The sequence below is a fragment of the Labeo rohita genome, chromosome 15, assembly GCF_022985175.1.
Source record: "Labeo rohita strain BAU-BD-2019 chromosome 15, IGBB_LRoh.1.0, whole genome shotgun sequence".
NCBI lineage: Eukaryota > Metazoa > Chordata > Actinopteri > Cypriniformes > Cyprinidae > Labeo > Labeo rohita.
In genome coordinates this window covers 26,986,899-27,008,486 of record NC_066883.1, presented here as the reverse complement: position 1 = coordinate 27,008,486, position 21,588 = coordinate 26,986,899, and the positions used below count along the sequence as shown (strand labels likewise).

Here is a 21,588-nt window from a genome sequence, read left to right as displayed (position 1 = left end):
TTTAAATCGTTTAAAATAATTATTGCATATCACACTACTTGACGGGTCACAAACAGATCATTACTGTGATCTTTTAAAATCTGCCAAACCTCCAGTGTAGTAGTCTTTATCATATCCAGGGGCAAAGTTCAAAGTTTAGCAGCCAACTGACATGTAAATAAGATTAAACAGACGCTGCTCTTTTTTTTTTTACTTCGGTTGACTTTACCTGAAACATATTTCGAGCTACAATTTCTTAAATCTATTTTAATCTTTCTGCCACACTAACTTTTTATTCCCATTCCATTATAAAAAAACGACTCCATAATGTCCTCAGCAGCCTCGTGAAGTTCGAGACCCTTACGATCTCGCGATGCTTCCATACACTAGCACTGAGCGCGAACGTATCGCGAGATTTGATCAGCTGATGCGTCTCTGTTTTTAGAGTGTGCGTTCGGACGGTCAACACGTGGGGAGGAGAGACAAGAGACACACATACACACACGAAGCGGGGGGACACGTTGGGATTGTGCTGGGCCTTGAGCACGTAATATTAACATTATACGGTGGCGGTGCGAGGGACGCATAAACACAGTGAGTATAAACAGAGTGTTCGGGTTTTTACCTCATACAACGTAATTGCTGATAGGTGAAGCTTAAATAGCGCAGAGAGGGAGCCCATTTTAGCCGCCTCCTCTGATTAGTCCTGCTGTCGCCCTTTGCTTAACATCCAAGCTGATTTTAACCATAGCACATGCAATCATCTTATCTTCAAAAATGATTTCCACCTTCATTGGTTCGACAGCGTGTGTTTGACATTGCGCCAATGCTACCCGCCGTCCAAAAACGCAGGAAACGCTTAGCTCTAGCGGCTAACGGTGTCGCCAAATCTGAGTTTTTAATACTAATGGGTGAATAATAGGGCTTGCACTTTAATTATAGCCGTCTAATTAAGCAACCGCGGGGAAATCTATCATTATTAGCTAACTGAACAAATACCATGTTGCACAAATCATCTTGACCACCTTCAACTACTATGACCATGTTATGGAACATAGTACCTAACGTTAGTATTTAAGTTGTAGCTGGTTGGCCAGGTTACATATTCAATAAACCATTTTGAGCATTTTAAGATGGCTTGACTAGCTGGGAGCTGATTTGTGGCTGGTCCAACCAACTAATAACAGTTATTATAATCCGTATTTTCCATTAGGGATATTCCATATTTTAAGGTCCGTAGTGTTACCTGGAGCTATTATAATTTGTGTGGTCATTTTGGAGCATGACAGGGAGAACATATGCTCTTTGTTCTTTGCGCGTTCAAGTCAACTCACACGTTCATTCAGCTGAATTATGTACCGAGCCACATGGACGAGCGGTTTCTGTGAACTCATGGATAATTCAGGGCCGCTGTGAAGGAAGAGGAGGACTTGGTGGAGGGTTACCCCGGTGAAATCGGTTTAAAGTCAGGATACTTGAAGCGGTCAGTACTTTAGACTGAATAGCAGCATGGGCTTGTAATTCATTCAGCGGCCTACCACGCGTACTGTAGGTCAATATCACCTCGCTAACTGGTTATGCGTGTTTTTCTTTATCTAATCACCTCGGTTATGTATGTTGTGTCATTGCTGTCATAAACTGTGGAAGCTTCTGCTTCTATTTCTCTTATTTCGCCTATAAGTCCTTGTGGCAGCAGTGATCTGTTAGCCTGATTGCTAACACACGCAGCATGCAATGCAACCTCGCAGACATCTGAGCGCAGGGTGTCTATTTTGTCTCTTAGACAATATACGCATGCATTTCCATCATGGGCACAGCATATATCGTGTTATTTCATTGACTTTCACCGCAGTGGGATAAAACGTGCACGTCACTTTCGGGGCTCTCCGGTGTAACGTTAATTCTCCACCAGCAGCCGGTGCGCGCAAAGCGCAACTATCACCTCACAGGTTCGCTTTTGTATTCTGAATGCAGCAGCACTAGTAAGCCGCTTACTTGCGATCAATGGGTTTGTATGTAACGTTAACGTGTTGCGCGAATGACTGGCTACGGTGCCCTCTCCGTTTTCTCCACACCTCCCCAAGGTCGAACGGCCACCGTGCAGCACGCGCTCGGTTCTTTTTCTATGGGTCTGCTCGCGCACGCGCTCAGGCCATGATATGACAGCGAGCGTTAACTCGGCGAGCGTTTATTTAACCTCGTGCTGAAGGTGAACACAGGGCTGAAACTGGTTCAGGAGGACTTCAGTGTGAAGAAACTACAGCATGCGACTGCATTCGGTTAACATGGCTGCTAGAAACGTGCTCTTGAGACTGATAGTGCTAACTAACAGTGTAGTATTAATATTATGGCTATTGTATTGTGTGATCAAGCCTACATAGCTAGTACTACTAAAAGTAAAAGTAAAAGCTGTCTGAAATATCACAGTTGTGCTTGGTAATTCGGGAAATCATTTATGTGGCGCTTAAAATGAGTAGTGTAAAACTTTTTTTAACTGAAAGTGTGTCATCAAAATATTGAATGTTTCTAAATGCAGTCTATGACTGACTTTTCAACTCAGTTTCTTAAACGTTAAATATTAAAAGGATAGTTCACCCAGAAATGAAAATTCTGTCATTAGTTGCTCACCCTCATGTCGTTTCAAACCCGTAAGACCTTTGTTCATCTTCACAACACAAATTAAGATATTTCTGATGAAATTTCAGCGCTTTCTGGCTCTCCATAGACAGCAAGGGTCCTACCACAGTCAAAGTACCGAAACACAGTAAGTACGTTGTTAAAATGCTTGATGTAAGATCAGTTTCTATGTTTCTGTGTCTTTGTAGCATGGTAGGACCCTTGCTGTCTATGCAGGGTCAAAATGCTCTCAGGTTTCATCAAAAATATCTTAATTTGTGTCTAAAGATGAACAAAGGTCTTACAGGTTTGGAACGACATGAGGGTGAGTAATTAATGACAGAGTTTTAATTTTTTGGTTAGCTATGTTAAACTTGCCGTCCCTTGGTAAGGACTAGCTACTTTGGGGCCAGATTTTGGTTTGTTGTCATTTATAAACCATATTTTCCATAGTAGTTCTTTGTTCATTTTGAGCTTGAGGAATGCAGACAACACTACAATTTGACAAAAAGTTACAGCGGTGTTATAAAAACTTAAAATGATGTCTTCAGACTATCAGCTTTCAAATGATTGAGATGGTCGGGAGTATCATACAAGGTGGGATTTACTGTTCACAGAAGCCTAACGTGATGCTTTTTTAAAAAGTTGAACAACTGTGAAGATGTAAGTAGCTGAACATTTATTATTTGTAATATCTGACTTGTTTTTTACAATAGAAATATTAAATTATTGACAGTAATATGCATAGCTGCAAACTACTTAACCTTTTCGCCATGTTAAAATTGAAAATATATGCTTTAATTTATGTGATTGATGTATTTCATTACTGAATGTGATGAGATGAGAAAATTTAACAGCTATTTACAAAATAAGGTATACTGGCTTAAAGGAATAGTTCACCCAAAAATGAAATTTGTCATTAATTACTCATCCTCATGTTGTTCCAATCCAGTAAGACCTTCGTTCATCTTCAGCACAAGTTAAGATATTTTTTATGAAATCTGAGACCTTTTGGACCCTCCGTAGACAGCAAGGGTCCTACTACGTTCAAGGGCCAGTAAGTTACCAAGAACATCGACTAAATAGTCCATGTGACATCAGTGGTTCAACCGTCATTTTATGAAGTTACGAGAATACTTTTTATGCAAAACCACCCAAGAAATAACACTTTTTTCATCAATTCTTTTCCCTGAGTTACCATCTTCTGCCATTATGGACAGTACCACAACTATATTGTCAGGTATTGGTACCTTTCTGGGCCTTGAACTTGGTAGGACCCTTGCTGTTTATGCAAAGTTATAAAGCTCTCAGATTTCATCAAAAATATCTTATATGAAGGACTTGTGAGTTTGGAATGATATGAGGGTGAGTAATTAATGACAGAATTCAGAATGGTCACCCCAATGTTCAAGACATGGTTATAACTTTGTACTTAAATATATTTTGATACTGAATTTTTTAGCATATTTCAAAAACCTTTTCCACGTTAACACCCAACTTTGGGTGTACATTTGCAGTACATTTGACATTTCCTTTACTACATGCTCAGGTAGTCACTATTTATTGACGGCTAGAGAGGCTAACAGCAGGCTGTTCTCTGAAATGCTATCTGGAAGCTGAAGAGAAGCGGAAACCCTTTATCTTTGGTTACTATGTACATGAGTGAATGGGAGGGGTTTGTATATGATGTGTTCCTCCTCCTCTGGAGACTGGGATTTGCTGTCCCCATGATGGAAATGCATGAGTGAATGTCCTTTTTTAACTCTGAAAGGATGCCCCTCCCGGCCAATAGCAGTGAGGTAGACGTTGCACGTAGCTCTCAGCACCCTCTGAGGTTGAATGTCAGCCATGTGATATTGTCCCTGAAGTTTCTGCATGGCTGCCTAGAACTCTCCCCTCTCTCACTGTAAAGCAGTCAGACCACAAGTGCTGCGAACAATGCAATATGTTATATGTAATATCTTTGTTAAAGATTCTGGGAAGGATATAGTTCATTGTTTATTGCATACCATGTGATTGTGCATAAATAATTCCATGGAAGACTTTTTAGTGCCCATGCGTCTTACATAACCGTGAGCTAGTTGTTTTCTAGATGATACACAGACTTGTGAACAGGACAAAGGAATGAATGTTGACCAGGGTGTAATTTCCCAAGATGAGGATGAGTCACCCATTCTTTCACTTGTTCTTCCCAAAGGCAACACATCTTAAGCCAGAAATAAGAGTTTCTTATTACACAACTGTCTGTCTGTGGTTAAATTTATCATCAACTAGTTTCCAGCTAATAATGCTGTGCTAGGGAAAAAAAAATCATTCAACTCACATCTACTCATTTAAATTAGGTAGCCATGTTATACACGACCAATAAAAAAAGTTTTTGAACAGTAAGATTTTGAATGTTTTTAAAGAAGTCACTTCTGCTCACCAAGTCTGCGTTTATTTGATCCAAAATACTGCAAAAGCAGTAATATTGTGCAATATTTTTACTGTTTTAAATAACTGCTTTCTATTTGAATATATTTTAAAATGTAATTTATTCTTGTGAGCAAAGCTAAATTTTCAGCATTGTTACTCCAGTCTTTAGTGTCACATGATCCTTCAGAAATCATTCTAATATGCATTTGCTGTTTAATAAACTTTTTTTATTATAAAAACCTGACTTGGCTGTTTTTTTGTTTTGTTTTTTTGAGCAGCAATATTAGAGTGATTTCTGAAGGATCATGTGACTTGAGTGATGATGCTAAAAAATTCAGCATTGAAATCACAGGAATAAATTACATTTTCAAATATATTCAAACAGAAAACAGTTATTTTAAATAGTAAAAATATTTTAAAATGTGACCTTTTGCTGTACTTTGGATCAAATAAATGCAGGCTTGGTGAGCAGATAAGATTTTGTTAAAAACATTCAAAATCTGTTAAAAAACTTTGACTGATAGTGTAAGTGGGATAATAGTTTCATTATTGCAAAATAAATAACTTGATTATGATCTTTACGAACTATTTTAGCTTCGATTGTGATATGAAATTTTACTTGATTTTGTCTTTATTAGAAGGTTTGCAATTTCGTTTAAACAGGTTGTTTTTTGCAGTTTTTATCAAATAAACATTAAAATGGAAAAAAAGTACTAGAATGACTAATAGGATTACAAATTGATCAATGTAATCTTTAATTCAGTGGTGGTTGAGTTAATGTTGATTTGTAGTTGATGATAAACTTCAATTTCTTGTATGTTTAAGTAATAAACTTCCTTTGTTACATCTTGATTCTTCTAATCCATGTTCCTTGTATTGATCTGCAGGTGTAGCTGCTAGGGTCCAGAGGAGATGCCACTGAGGTTCCGGTCCTTTGTTCCGTATACGCTTCCTGGAGTGCTGGCGCTCATAGGCTGGTGGTGGTACATCTCCCGCAAGAAAGAGCGAATCACCAGCCACGACAGTGAGGAGGGGTCAGTTATGGGCTTGCGAACCTCCCCTGGCGAGGGCAGCAATGGGATGGTTGACAAGAGCTGCCCCACGGCTAGCAGCACACACCGCAGAACCAGCCGAGACAAAGTCAAGGCCAAAGAGCACAGACCTGTTGAGCAGGAAGTTGTAGCGGAGATTCACACGCCAGTGCTAAAAGCCACTACAGGGGAGGCTCTCGGCGCCCCTCCAGTTGTGTTGGCCAGTGGACAGCTAAGCGCTCCTCAGAGCGGTACAAAATCAGTCCCCCCACAAAGCCACCCAGAGACAACAACTCCCGTGTCATCGTCAACCCCAACAAAAACAGTGGAGGAGAGCACTCATCACAAAGGACCGGAGGCTGCCATTGGCAGCAAGCCTTCAAGCCAGTTACCGCCAGATCTAGCAAGCACTGGTTCAATCAAGAAGCACGTCGAAAACCAACCACTAACTAAGCAGCGTCCCGCAGAGCTAGCCAAAGCAGAGCGACCTGAACCTGAGGGAGAGGTGGCCACTAAAACCACAGCACTGACTTGCACTCAGAATCTCCCGGCTGACATTTCAAAAGATGAGCTGGTCTCCGCTACAGAGGCCGAGGCTGTCCTACTGGAGACCTGCAGCCCGAAAACTCCACTGACTCTGACCTCGTTCCCCAACTCCACCAGCACACCCCTTTCAGAAAGCTCCACGGAGGCTCGGCACCATGAAAACGGAGACCTGGGCTTGCCGGCCGAGACCAGTCCAGACATGCAGGAGCTCCAGCGTCTCGCGGCGGGGCTGATCACTGAGGTCATCTCGGCAGCCACCCAGGAGGTCATGGCGGTCAGCAGCTGTGAGTCCCGGTACAGCGAGGGCTCTGAAGCGTCCAACAGCAGCACACCGGCTGTAAATGGTAAGGAAGTGGAATCGTGCGCTCCTCCGGAGAGTGTGGAAAACGCAGAGTCACGGGCGGTGCAGATAGCGGAAGACCTCGTCAACGGTTGTCTGGCGCCTTCGCTCTGGAAGATGCCGGAGAATGAGAAGGAAAGAGGCTCGCTGACTGTGCCGTCTGGGGAACAGTTGGAGTCCACGCCGGTTCTGGCCAAGCTGCAGGCGGAGGAAGCTCTGGTGGAAGACTCGGGATGTAGCACGTGCCAGTCCGAGGATGGCGTCAGCAGCGAGGATCTCCACAGCACAGGGTTGTCCTCGAACGTGTCTGAGAGTAAAGAGGACCTCATTCAGATTTCAGGGACTTGTAGGGCCTCAGAAAGTCATGGAGATGGACTGCAGGAGAGTCTTGCTCTAACTGCCCCTCAGGAGTCCCCGCTCACCGCAGAAAACGTGGCTACGGTTTGCGAGGCAGCACGGTTGAATGGGACAGGTTTTAGGAATGGCGCCGCTAGTGAGGTAGAAGCTGACCAATCAGGAGGTGAGTTACAGTTCTTAATTTAGCACTACTCACCCAACAATAAAAATACACAGTGCCATAGTTTCTTCTGTGGAACACAAGATATTTTGAAAAATATATATGTATTTTGTTCATACAGTTAAAATTAATGGGATAGTTCACCCAAAAATGAAAATTCTCTCATTAATTACTCACCCTCATGTCATTCCAAACCCATAAGACCTTTGTTCATCTTTGATGAAATCCAAAGGCTTTCGGGCCCTCAATAGACAGCAGCGCAACTACTGCATGTAAGGCCTAGAAAGCTAGTAAGGACATCATTAAATTAGTCCATGTGACATCAGTGGTTCAACCGTAATGTTATTAAAGGAGAAGTTCACTTCCAGAACAAAATTTACAGATAATTTACTCACCCCCCTTGTCATCTAAGATGTTCATGTCTGTCTTTCTTCAGTCGATAAGAAATTGTTTCTTGAGGAAAACATTTTAGGAATCCTCTCCATATAATGGACTTCAATGGTGCCCCCAAGTTTGAACTTCCAAAATGCAGTTTGAATGCATCTTCAAATGGCTCTAAATCAGTGGTTCTCAAACCTGTCCTGGAGTACCCCCAGCCCTGCACATTTTGTATGTCTCCTTCATCTATCACACCTGATTCCACTCACCAGCACATTACTGTAGACTGCAAGACCTGAAGTGGGTGTGTCAGATATAGGGAGACTTACAAAATGTGCAGGGCTGGGTGGTACTTCATGAGGGGTTTGAGAACCACTGCTCTAAATGATCCCAGCCGAGGAAGAAGGGTCTTACCTAGGAAAATTATTAGACATTTTCAAAACTAATTTATCTTAAATTATCTGTTTTTTTTCTGGAAGTGAACTTTTAAGCTACAAAACTTTTTGTGTGGGGGGGGGGGGGAAACAAAAAAAAATGGCAACTATTCAACAAATTTTTTTCTTATCTGTATCAGACTGGCACAACAGAAGAAATTGTTGAATGAAGTAGTTATTTTTGCTTTTATTTGTGCACAAAGAGTTCATGTAGTTTCATAAAATTAAGTTTGAACCACTGATGTAGCATGGACTATTTTATTGATGTTCTTACTACCTTTCTGGGCCTTGAATGTAGTAGTTGTGTTGCTGCCTATGCAGGGTCAGAAAGCTCTTTAAAAATTTTCTTAATTTGTGTTCTGAAGATGAACGAAGGTCTTATGGGTTTGGAACGACATGAGGGTGAGTAAATTAATGATAGAATTATCATTTTTGGGAGAACCATCTATTTAATGTGGTTAATTGTTTTTGACCACACTGATTGATAATATGGACAAAAGTTTTTGCAACATTCTTCAAAGTATCATGTGTTTTGTGTGTGTTTGTTTGACTGATATGAGGCAGATTAAAGAATGACAGAATTTTCAGTTCTCATGCACTGTTGATGCAAATCACTCTAGGTTTGCTTTTTTTCCCCACGTAATTCACACGTTGCATTGTGCCAAATGTTTGCTGGTGAAAATGTAATGTGAAGGAAAATTCTGTGAAGTTCTCCCAAAAAATGAAGGTGTAAAGGACTGGCTTTGTTTACTTGCATGCTCACTGTTTTCAGTTGGCTTTGTTTTTTGTTTGAATCCAACCAGCGTTAGTCCCTTTCTTGACATTTAGCCAGGTGTAGTAGTACAAAAAAGCCTGAGTCAAGGGTACCTCTTAAACTCTGAATAGACTCTTTGGAAACCTCAGATGCTTAAATTCCCGAACAGCGTATGTTACATGAGCACAACCGCATGTGCACGGCTGTTTTTACTGCTCACTACTACAGCAAATTCCTTACATGGATATCAGAGCCATCTTGCTTTTTTAACTCCCTTGCTTATGAGCAGGTGTTGGAAATGGCCAGTAGTGAGTCTGTTATTAGTTAGTCAGCAGGTGTTTTCACCAAAACGTGGCGATACTGGCACCCTGACCATTTGCAATATTTGATCTTTTTTCTTTTTTTAAGACTGACTGAGGAACAGTGACAGGAAGTACACGTGTGGGGTGTGTGAGTGATTTGCCTGAACCCTTGTGAGGTGTCGTCACACCAGCTGCTGCTGTCTCCATATTGTGACCTGAGAAAGGTGTGGAGACTGGCAGCAGCTAGTCTTGATTGAAAAAAGAAAATGTAACAACCTTGATTTGTCCTCCCTTTCTGGCTAAAACCAAGCAAACGCAATTATTGACACCGTCAAGTAGCAGGGAAAGAGTCAGTAAACAGAAGAGCAATTTGTCATAAGCTTACTGCTTTAATAGTATTAGTCAAGAACAATGGTGGCTGTGCTTTTCATCCTGAGGGAAGAGGCTGGTTGTTTTGTTTGTCAATGGTCCTCCTCAGCTGTATTAGTTGTGTTTGTTATTGTTACCCCATGGTTGCTTAGCAAACAGTGATGACCTGGCTAAGCAGGCATTTGCGTTTGAATGTCTGTTAAAGAATGGTGTTTAGACCCCCTGAATGTCATCGATATAAGTCGCAGTGATGTTGTCTGTAACGTGTGTGGAATGGATGCACTTTTTTTCAGCTATGCTAACTATAGTTGTTACGATATCCAGAACATCTTGGGATTAGTTGCAGGTGATTATTGATATTTATTATGTTGACAGACTTTTTAAAAAAAAATTTACTCTATTTTATCTTTTTATGTGTATGTTTGTGTTTACGTTTATATATACGTTTAAATATGCTAATCTCTGGTAATATTTATGCTTGTTCAGTTGGCAGACCTTTTTAATTTAAATGAATATTTTAAGTTGTGTATGTATATTTTATTACGCATTTATTTTGATCTTAAAGGGATAGTTCATCCAAACATGAAATTTGTCATTAATATCTCACCCTCATGTCATTCCAAGCCTGTAAGATCTTCGTTCATCTTCAGAACCCAAATTAAGATATTTTTAATGAGCTTTCTGACCCTGCATAGACGGCAATGCAACTGTCATGTTCGAGACCCAGAAAGGTAGTAAGAATATTGTTAAAAGTCCATGTGACATCAGGGGTTCAAAAACTGGCACTGAAGAGAAGAAACTGTTGGATAAAGTCATTATTTCAGTTTTTTTTGCACACACAAAGTATTCTCGTAGCTTCATAAAATCACGGTTGAACCACTGATGTCTCTTGACTATTTTAACAATGTCCTTACTACCTTTCTGGGCCTTGAACGTGTCAGTTGCGTTGCTGTCTGTGGAGGGTCAGAAAGCTTTTGGATTTCATTAAAATCTTTATTTGTGTTCTGAAGATGAAGATGAGGTCTTGCGGGATTGGAACAACATTAGAGTGAGTAATTAAAGATACAGATGATTGAATGAGTTTTTAGTCAGTTTGACAAACATTTGTTGAACTCAACGAAGTGCTTATGTATGTTTATAAATTGCCACAACTGACATTTTTTTCCCCAACAGGTTCAGATGTGAATAGCATGGATTCAGTGGACAGCTGTTCGACCTTGGGGGCGGGAGACAGCCAGCTGAGTGGCAGCCAGACCTGTCAGTCACAGAGCTCTGAGCTTATTGTGTGGGAGATTGAGGTGCCAAAGGTACAGTTCCCTTAAACCACTGATTCTACTTTACTTTTGGTACTCCAGCCATCAATCACAAGTTTTCTGAAAGTGTTTTAGCAGTTTTTAAGGAAAACTATATGCATGTTGGTTGACAGCTGAATGTTAAAACACAGCAGCTTTCTTACAGTGTGTATTAGGGATGTAACAATATCAGAATCACTTGATACGATAAAATTGTAATGTCCACAATACAATATTTACTGTGATTATTTGGGGGAAAAAAAAAAAAGACAAATGAAGTCTTTGGAAAAAATTACAATTTTGTGCATTTTAAAGTTAAATTCTTCTTAATGCACGTTGAGAGTTCAAAATTCTCCAATCCATGTTCTTACCTAAGAAAACTAAAGTCAGTGAATTGGCTTGTACCATTCACACTGGTGTTTTGGTAGCCAAACAAATTGGAATACAATAATAACACCTTTATATTATTGTTATTCCTATAACAGTAACAGACATATTGTAAAGCAATTGCACTGTAAAATAAATGAAAATGAATATTTCAAAGGTATGTTGCTTTTGCTTTACACTCCACAGGGAAATTACAATACTTCTTTGCTAATTTCTGCACTTAAGAATGTTTTTAATTTAGACTGCAGTAACATTACCCATTTATAAACCGCCAGCTGTCAGCAATTCGTACTGCACTTTTAAGCTTTTATTTTGACAGAAATGACAGTAGAGCTTTTATTTTGAAGGCAAACTCCAGCTTCAGTGAAAATGGGCTTACAAAAATGCATCTTACTACAAATCTAGTGAAATTTAAAGCATAACCTGCAAAATAAAGCATAACTGGTGGCTGTTGCGTTCTTTCAACACGTGCAATAAATAACGCATGCTAAACTCCCAGCACATGCAATAAATGAGTTCACTGCATTCATGCAGTGTAAATGGAGACATTCTGAGGTGTGGAAAACACAGGATCATGAGCTGAACTATTTGCTTTGAAACTTAAAGGGATTTGCGCCCTTGGTTTTAGTTTGTTTGACAGATACTGTGTCTAAAGCATAATGGGCCAAACCACAACTTTAAAGAACTTTTATGTTGGAATAAGAAGTTTAAATATATTTTAAAAATGGCCGGAAGACCTACCGTTTCATCTCGTTATGTGATCACGATAATATCGAGTTTTGCTATCGCAGTGTCACGATGTTGATAATATTGTTACATCCCTAAAAAACACAGCAGCTTTTGTCAGTGTGCTAGCTTTCCTACCTTGTGTATGAATTCATTAAAACCTACTTTGATATCTGTGGTTCTTCTCTGGTTTTGTAGCATCTCGTGGGACGGCTAATCGGCAAACAAGGGAGATACGTGAGCTTCCTGAAGCAGAGCTCTGGTGCTAAGATTTACATTTCAACCTTGCCTTACACTCAAGAGTTTCAGATCTGCCATATAGAGGGTAAGTGAGTCTCTAGGAAAGCCCACAATCTTGGTTCATTCATCTCTTTGGTGAATTGATTTTTTTTGGGTTGTTTCTTAGGAACCCAGCAGCAGGTAGATAAGGCCCTGGCCTTGATTGGGAAGAAGTTCAAAGACTTGGACCTGACCAACTTGTATGCTCCACCTCCCCCACCGCTAACGCTGCCCTCTCTACCCATGACTTCCTGGGTAAGATTGACCCCTTCTTCCTGCTCCTGCGAACTACATGGGCAGCATTATAACTCTCATGCACCCTCAGGGTTTTTTCTATTTTAGTCAAACGTAGAACTACAGATTTGAGTTTATCCTAAACTATTTAAACTGAAGAGTCCAAGTCTTTTTGGCATCCTAACATGGTGCTTCATTGGATCTGTCTGTTACAGCTTTTGTTGCCCAATGGGGTGACAGTGGAGGTGATCGTGGTGAACATTGTATCAGCCGGTCACGTATTTGTCCAGCAGCACACTCACCCTACATATCACGCCCTGCGCAGTTTGGACCAGCAGATGTTCCTTTGCTATTCACAGCCCGGCACGCCCCCCCTGCCATCGCCTGTTGAAGGTAAGATCGTATCCTTTTTCTCTTTTCACGTTCCTCTTTTAGAAAATAACAATTTCTCATCTCTTTTCCAGTTGGAGTGATTTGTGCGGCCCCAGCTGTAGATGGAGCCTGGTGGCGAGCGCAAGTTATTTCCTTCTACAAAGATTCAACTGAAGTGGAAATCCGATATGTTGATTACGGAGGCTACGACAGAGTCAAGATTGACACCCTTCGACAGATCAGGTTATTCCTGTTTTTTCCTGCTATTCCTGTTATTTATTATTATTTGTTAGTAAAAGTGTCTGTACTGTTCTGTGAAGCTCATATATATATATATATATATATATATATATATATATATAATATAATATAATATAATATAATATAATATAATATAATATAATATAATATAATATAATATAATATAATATAATATAATATAATATTATATATATATATATATATATATATATATTAAATATATACAGAAATATATTGTGTTATGGTCTAACCCATCTTTGATTTTTCAGGTCAGACTTTGTGACGCTACCGTTCCAAGGAACAGAAGTGTTATTGGACAACATTGCCCCACTTCCAGGTTTGTTTTTATTTTAAAATTCAAGTTAAAATTTCAATCACCTCAGTCCAGCTGGATCTCACTGTTGTTGACGTGTTCATTAGGAGAGGATCGGTTCTCAGCGGAGGCCAATTCTGCGCTGGAAGAGATGACAAGAGGGGTTCCATTGCTGGCACAAGTGAGTCTTTAAATCATTCAGTAACAAATGACATTTATGTTGTTGATGTTTACAACCAACAGGTAACTTAATGGGCAATTTTGTCATATAGGTCACCAACTACGACAATAATACAGGACTTCCTTTAGTACACATGTGGAACATGGTGGGAGAGGAGGTAAGTTTTATTTGATTGTATTGTTTATAATTAGTTGAAAGGCAGTTGTTTTTAGCTTGTTTATTCTGATTTTTTTTTTTTTCCATTGTATGCATTTCTTAGCATTTTAAAGGGGTCATCGGATGCCCATTATCAACAAGTTGAAATGATTTTTTAGGGTTTTAATGAAAAGTCCATAACATACATTGGGTAAAATTTCTTAATGGTAGTGTAAAACAACATCTTTTTTACCTTGTCAGAAACAGCTCTGTCTACAGCAACCCGTTTCGGTGCATGTTACTTTAAATGCTAATGAGCTCTGCTTACCCGACCCCTCTCTTTCATGGGATGATGAGCAGCTCTCTGAGACCGTTAACTTTAGCTGCATTTAGCCGTGAAACCTAACTAGCACATTAGTAGGAAAGGCGATTTGCAAATACTCATAAATACGCATTTTCAGCGGCTAAGATGTCAGGAGTAAATGACTACTGCTATGTTTATTGCATCCAACAACAAAACACCTTAATAGCTTAGGAGCCATACTTGTCTACTTCTGCTCCAGCGTCAAAGCAGTGGTGGACTGTTTACAGCTTACTCAGAGCGGGTCTGTGCTAAAATGGCAGTCAGCAGTTGTGGGAGTGGCCTGTGCAGAACTATGTCACTCTGCCAAGCAGGGTTGCCAGGTTTTCAAAAACAACAACACCCAGTTTGCTAGCCAAAAGTAGCTCAATTGCATTTGAGGCATTCCAAGGGCTAAATATTACGTTATTGGGGTCGTTTCAAACAGCGGACATGAAAAACAACCCGCGGCAACAGTGTTAAAGTAGTTCAATTCCGCGGGAAAACTGCAGACTTGGCAACACTGCTGCCAAGAATCTCAGAACAGCTTGGTCTGAGAAAGTGGTTAAAAAAAAAAAAAACTGGGTGGATTTTTATCATTATAGGGTGGTTGTGTACACACACTGCCAACACATATTTGTTTAAACATGTAAAAGTGAATTTTGCATCCGATGACCCCCACCCCCTTTAAGAAATCTTTCATTCAGAATTGAAAATTGTTGTTTATAGCCTGTTCACAACATGGATGTGATTAAGTGTATAGAAAGGTTTTTAAAAAAAAAAAAAAAAACATTCTGAATTGGACTTAGTCAACACCACTGCTGTAACACAAATGGCACAGAGCGAAGATATCATTGTCACTTTCAGAATGTTTTTTTTTTCCTTACTGATAAAAAAAAATACATTGACAGCCAAAAATTTTATCATTGGTTATTGCCCTCATGTCATTCCAACCTGTAAGACCTTTATCTTCAGAACACAAATGAAGAGATTTTTGATTAAATCAGAACTTTGCTTTTTCAAAGATATATAAGTAGCATAAATAACATGATACTCGGTTCCTTTCTTTTTTTAGCTGGTCCTGCTCAACCGCACTTTGGCAGAGCGAGGTTATGGCACCTGGGTGGACAGTTTCTGATCCTCCAGAGCTTCCTCGCCCTCCTCTCCTCACTCACCTCGTGGCCCACCCGCCCCTTAATTATCACCACTCGTCATGAATATCTGCAGGTTCTGTCCTCCTCACCCCATCATGTCCTCCACCACCTCCTTCCTGAAGTGCGCACCTCTGGCTCCGGGAGTATCTTTTTTTGGTTTGCTGTCCCCTCCTCCATCCTGCCTTTTTCTGTTTTCTTTTTTCTTTTCTATCCCCTTGCGTATGAAATCAATGTACTGTATGAAAGAGAAAAAACACAAAGAGAGAGTCAAGCATCAATGACCGAACATCCAATAAGGACTGAAGTTTTGACTCTGTGCTCTTGTAAATTTCAAATATTGTAACTAAATAAAGGTTAATCATGTTTCCGTCCGATCAGACTCCTTCCAGCACAAAAAACGACTGTGGATTATCATGCCGTGGATGAAAAAATCTGTAGTAGTAATAAAAGTACATTTAAGAAGATAACTGGTGCAGTTAAGACTCAGCGTTGCTGCTACTGATGTAATCTTGGGACTTGAGACATCATGTTTGCATTTACATTATCAAGGCTTCGTCCCAGTGTTTCACTTTCCAGTCGGGTGGGTACAGTTTGGCAAGGAATAAACAACCACAGCTCCATGTCGTCCATTTTGATGTCTGTCTGTACAACAGTGTGGCCTTAGAGGGTGATGCGCAACCCATGACCTCCCTCTTCACCACACTCTGGATCTGTAGGACTCCAACTGCCTTTGGCGTCAATAGGCCTGACACCAAAAATCACTTCATTTACTTCACTGATTACAGAGTCTGTTAATCCAGGAGACGTCTGTGCCCTCCTGACCTCTGGGCCTTTTTTTAGGAAAGACTGTGCTGAGTCTTCAGCCCCTAGAGCGACACTAGAGTTTGAACGGTGCTGCTACAGATGCCGAATACTGACCTGTGGGGACACTAAGTGAACCAGAACACTACTGTGTGATGGGGACAGCAGGGCACTTCCATTCTGGGTGGATGAACTGCGTTCAATGGGTCTGTGTGTTTTTGTATGCATGTAATTTTGCTCTAAAGCACGTCGATTCACGTCATCTGTGTATCGGGCCACTTGCTTTCGTCTCACTCAAGATCCGTCTCGCAATAACGTCATGTCTAGTAGACCCATTGCCATTAATGTCTCTCTGCATTCTGTAAATAACTTGGTACGCAGTGTCCAATCTCTGCAACCCACCCAATTGGCTACTAGGAGAAGCTGTCGATACACCTACCTGTCTTGGAGAAGATAAAAAGCTTTAAGCCTTATCCATTGCTCCTTTTTTATGTTGGTTTTACATGAGATGTAATTAGGGTTGCTTTATTACTGTATAATTTGTTAAAGAATAATGGCACAGAGATTAATATTCCCTCTTTTTTTTGTATCTCCTCATTGATTATACTCTTTCAGTCATTTAGATGGCTTTTTGGCCAAGGCTCGTTCCTTTTTCTGCTGCTGAATTATTGCTAATAATGTTTGTTGGACTCCGGAATGTCTAAGGTCGTCCCCGCATGAGACGTTTCCAAGCTTTTAGCTTGGGTTTTTGGATGCTAGCATTATAGTTGTTAGCCTCTAAAGCCCTAGATGAACTTTACATGGTGTCAAAAATAAATACCCCCCTTCTATTACTGCATATATTTGGCTTCACCAGATTGGATGGAAACATAAAATAGTTTTTTACACTTATTTTGAAACGAGAGTACACACTGCTCACTTTAGCGGTAGTATTGAGCGCTAAGTATGTGTAAACTGACAGCGTTGGAAAGTAACGTCACGTTTAGTCGTCTGTGAGGGGCATTAGACGGTTTTCCACTATGCTACGAGGTTTTCTGCAATATTTCCTTCACACGCTTTTGTTTCTGTACTGTCCTGCGTTCATCTCAGGTATGAGCTTTTCATTTCTTCGTGTGTTTGAGGAGAATTATTAGTCATTCTTTCAGGAATTGATTGCGCGGCCCATTCAAGGTCTGCCTGCACTACCGCAGGTGCATAAATAAGGAACCACACCGACCTCAGAGCCGAAACGTTTCATTGTTCTGTCGTTAGGTCTGTTTGTTTTACGGTTTTTCTTTTGTATTAATCAAGTCCAATTACTCTTTGCATACGCTCATATCTTGACTGACATGGCCTCCTACCACCAGTTCAAATGTGTCCTCCTGTATGTTCCTACCCGCTCTCCTGTAATGAAATCACGCTACTTTAGACTTGTCCAGGTTTGTGTGTGTGTGTATATATATAAATATATAAGATGTCTCACTGTACTTTTGTAAAAACACTGGAGCGAGTGTAGGAAACAAAAGGGAACATTATATTTTTTTTCACCCCCACCTTCCGACATCTGCTCATTTGTTCTCTGTTGGTAGGAATGGTTTGAAATGTTTGCTTAGCTAGATAATTAATCATTTGATTATTTAAATGAGTGTAAGAAGTCCTGCATAGACATGTACAGGTCAGTTTTTGCCAGACTCATTACAAGGTTTGATTCTTTGGTTGTACAGATCTATTGAAAAAAGAGAATAAAGTTATTAAAAACATCTCATGTCGTATTTTAGTTTTTAAAACTTTGAAGTCAAAGTTTTCTCTAAAGATAAAGACTTTTGGTTGAATGTCTAATTTAAATGTTTAATCTAAGCAACCTTTGTCCTTCAGGGACAGTATGAAATATACCTAGAGGTTTTATATTTGAATACATTATCTATACCCTCCTTTTCAAAAGTTTAATCGCGATTTATTGCATCCATAAGCTTTTGTTTACATAAAGTATGTGGTGTGTGTGTGTGTGTGTGTGTATAAATATAAATATATATAAATATATACATACATACATACATACATATACATACACACATTTTTTTATGTATATAAATGCACACACATTCAATAAATGGTTAAATACAGTAAATATTTTTCATTTATCAGCAACATTTTCTTATATATGTGTGGATATTTATGCATACATAATAAATATACACAGTACACACACATTGTGTAAACAAAAACTTATTTTACATGCGATTAATCGCGATTAATCGTTTAACAGCACTAGATTTTCAAGAAAAATTGAGTATGGTTGAATTTTTGTGAGCACCAAATTAACGTTGGAATGATTTCTGAACGATCATGTGACACTGAATACTGGAGTAATGATGCTGAAAATTTAGCTTTGCTATCACTGGAATGAATTGCATTTTAAAATATATTAAAATAGAAAAGAGTTGTTTTAGTAATATTTTACAGTATTCGCATTTTTGGCAGTTTTGTTCAAATAAATACAGCCTCGGTGCATTTTCAAAAACATAAATGTAACCCTGGACCACAAAGCCAGTCATAAGGGTCAGTTTTTTGAAACTGAGATTTATACATTAATAAGCTTTACACTGATGTACGGTTTGTTAGGATAGGACAATATTTGGCTGAGATACAACAATTTGAAAATTTGGAATCTGAGGGTGCGCAAAAATCTAAATATTGAGAAAATTTAAATTAAATTTAAAGTTGTCCAAATGAAGTTTTTAGCAATGCATATTACTGATCAAAAATTAAGTTTTGATATATTTACGGTAGTAAATTTACAAAATATCAGAATGAAACATGATCTTTATATTCTAATGATTTTTGGCATAAAAGAAAAATCAATCATTTTGACCTATACAGTATATTGTTGGCTATTGCTACAAATATACCTGTGCTACTTATAACTGGTTTTGTGGTCCAGGGTCACAAATGCACATTTCTACTTTATTGTAGTAGATGTAATTCTCAACCTCTAGAGGGAGTAAAAGACCATTTTATGATCACGTTTCCACTCTCCAAGTCTGAGTTCATACATTTGAGCTCTGTAATCCCAACAATGACATTTCCAAGAACAAGGATATTCTCTAAGACGTGCCAGTGTAAACACTTCTAAATGAGAGACTACTTTGATCCTTTATAATTCTGGAGTCTTACTTGACGAATGCCTTTTCTATTTGCTAGAAAGCTAAAGTGAGTCATTTAGTTAACAGCTCATGACTGGTCTTGAAGCAAATGTGCCTTTTATTAAACCAGAGAAATAAGCATATTGTAAGCCAGCTGAGTGAGTGACACTTGTACCTGAGTTTTTGTCCAGAATGATTTGGTATTTTCATTCTTATTGTGTATGAAATGCCGCTGGCAAGTCCCTGATGATTTCAAAGGGTTTTCAAATGAAAACTCTTTCTGGTCTGTTCAGTATAAGTGAGATTTAGCCATTAGGATGACATTGTAATATCAGAAGGTTCCATGCAGCTCTGTTGTGTGCTATAAAATTAAAAAAAAAAAAAAATTGTTGCTTAATTGATTTGGATGAGTTTAAATCTTTGGTTGTGAAGTGACATAAAAAGTCTCATTAGCATTGCATTATATTTCTGGTTTTTCATGTTGTCGCAGAACACCAAGTTAAGCACATATGTCTAGACTTCATAATGGGAATATAGTTATTCTCCCAGTGCTGTAATTCTATTCAATTTGGTTTTGGCAAATCATAACTCTTCCTCCAAGTGCAAAATGCAACGAGTAAAAATGGAAACATATGCCTTGTCATCAGCCAACTGGCTTGTTTGGGGTCAAGAAGCCCCAGAGTACATTTATTACTCACTGATGGCTGCTCTGCCATTTAAACACATCATAAAATTGGCAGATTATTCCGCAATAAATTATCTGATGAGACACAAGGTAGTGGATCTGGCAATAAGGTGCTAAAATGGCACTTGGTGTATTTGTCAGTAAAACTAATGGGCTGACGAAAGAAAGCTTGCTCTGGTTTCTGTACATTTCTGTCAGACTGGAATGTGTTTTTATAGTTGTGATTGCCAGGTATTGCCATTCAAAATCCCAAAACATGAAAATTATTTATCACAGTATACACTGGCTGAATGAATCATGTTATGATTGACGTAACAGTCAATTAGTTAAACATACTGTTGTTACTATACATACAGTCGTTCTTTTTTAATTCATGGTGGGTCAAACTAAATTCCACATCATCCCAATATAACCCACCATACTGAAAAACAATTTCCTCAAGGTAATATAATAATGATAATAATAATAAAAATGAATAGACTACCTCATTAGAGTGCATTTTTGGAAATCATCATAACTGATATACAAATCTAGTTTAAAATGATACCTCTGTTTTGGTATTTTTTTTTTTATCTGTCTATCTAGTCCAAGCCAATCGTTACATAGTCCAACTTTTATTATTATCTATTCATACCTGGTTATTTGCCAGTCCAAGTTGGTCATTAACAAGACAGATCTTGTTAGTAAGCAGTCCTGACCTGGTAGACCAATTTTGGACCAGCAGCAAACATGTTTTAGAACATGATAGCTGGTCAACCGGTTGAGAACTAACTTAGACCAGTTGGAAACTAGATACAGCTACTGGGGTTTTTGTGCAGGCTGATTTCAACAAAATATTATATTACATGCCACAAAATATTGTTTAGGGAAGTGTTTTGTAACCTTTTTGTCCTACAGCCCCTCAATAAGGCTCAAACTGACTCCAAATCAGCAATGTGTTTGTTTTAATGAAAATAAAACTAAATATTGAAAAAAGTATAATGTGAGTTAAAAACAAACCCAATTTGTAGCAAATATATACAGCTCCAAATGGTACTCATGCTAATTTATAAAATTAGTGCACATTTTTGAAAAGGGCTGAAAGATTACAATAAGTTAAATTACAATAACTTAATTGTAACAAAAATATAAAAAAATATTGTAACAAATGGTAGCAAACTGTAACGCTGTATCAGATTGTAAAATTGGGTTACATTTAATTTGAAGGTGTCTTTGCTACAGTAATTATACATTTAAGTACTGAGTAATATTAATTAACTACACATACTTACAATATGGTTAGGATGAGGGTTTGGCTTAGTGTTACTTGCAATTGTTATTATAATAGTAAGAACATGTAACATGGACACCTTACAATAAAGTGTTACCTAAAATTGTAACAAACTGTAATATTGTTACATTCTAACAAACTGTTACACTAACAAATTGTAAAATTGGCTTACACTTTATTTTAAGGTGTCGTTGTTACAGTGTCATTATACATTTCAGTACTGAGTAATATTAATTAACTTAATGTACTTACTATATGGTTAGGATTGGGGTTTGGTTTAGGGTTACTTGCATGTAATTATGCTTAATTTATTGTTATTACAATAGTAAGTACAAGGACACCTTAAAATAAAGCG

At 38.7% G+C, this 21,588-nt stretch overlaps 1 protein-coding gene across 1 annotated transcript; it reads left to right on the top strand.

Moving 5' to 3' along the window:
* The first annotated feature begins 415 nt into the window (after positions 1 to 415).
* On the top strand, positions 416 to 17,895 carry akap1b (A kinase (PRKA) anchor protein 1b). Its single transcript, XM_051129252.1, has 11 exons — positions 416 to 573; positions 5,898 to 7,447; positions 10,855 to 10,988; positions 12,285 to 12,411; positions 12,493 to 12,620; positions 12,815 to 12,992; positions 13,064 to 13,214; positions 13,502 to 13,569; positions 13,653 to 13,726; positions 13,818 to 13,883; positions 15,277 to 17,895. The coding sequence occupies exons 2-11, from the start codon at positions 5,923 to 5,925 to the stop codon at positions 15,337 to 15,339; spliced, it is 2,514 nt and encodes an 837-aa protein (XP_050985209.1). The 5' UTR covers positions 416 to 573; positions 5,898 to 5,922; the 3' UTR covers positions 15,340 to 17,895.
* The last annotated feature ends 3,693 nt before the right edge of the window (positions 17,896 to 21,588 follow it).

Excerpts from the sequence above, each read along its gene's own strand:
- akap1b (XM_051129252.1), top strand. The coding sequence starts at position 5,923 with ATGCCACTGAGGTTCCGGTCCTTTGTTCCGTATACGCTTCCTGGAGTG. Across the intron at positions 10,989-12,284 it reads GGGAGATTGAGGTGCCAAAG|CATCTCGTGGGACGGCTAAT; the intron begins GTACAGTTCCCT and ends CTGGTTTTGTAG. Across the intron at positions 13,215-13,501 it reads GACACCCTTCGACAGATCAG|GTCAGACTTTGTGACGCTAC; the intron begins GTTATTCCTGTT and ends TTGATTTTTCAG.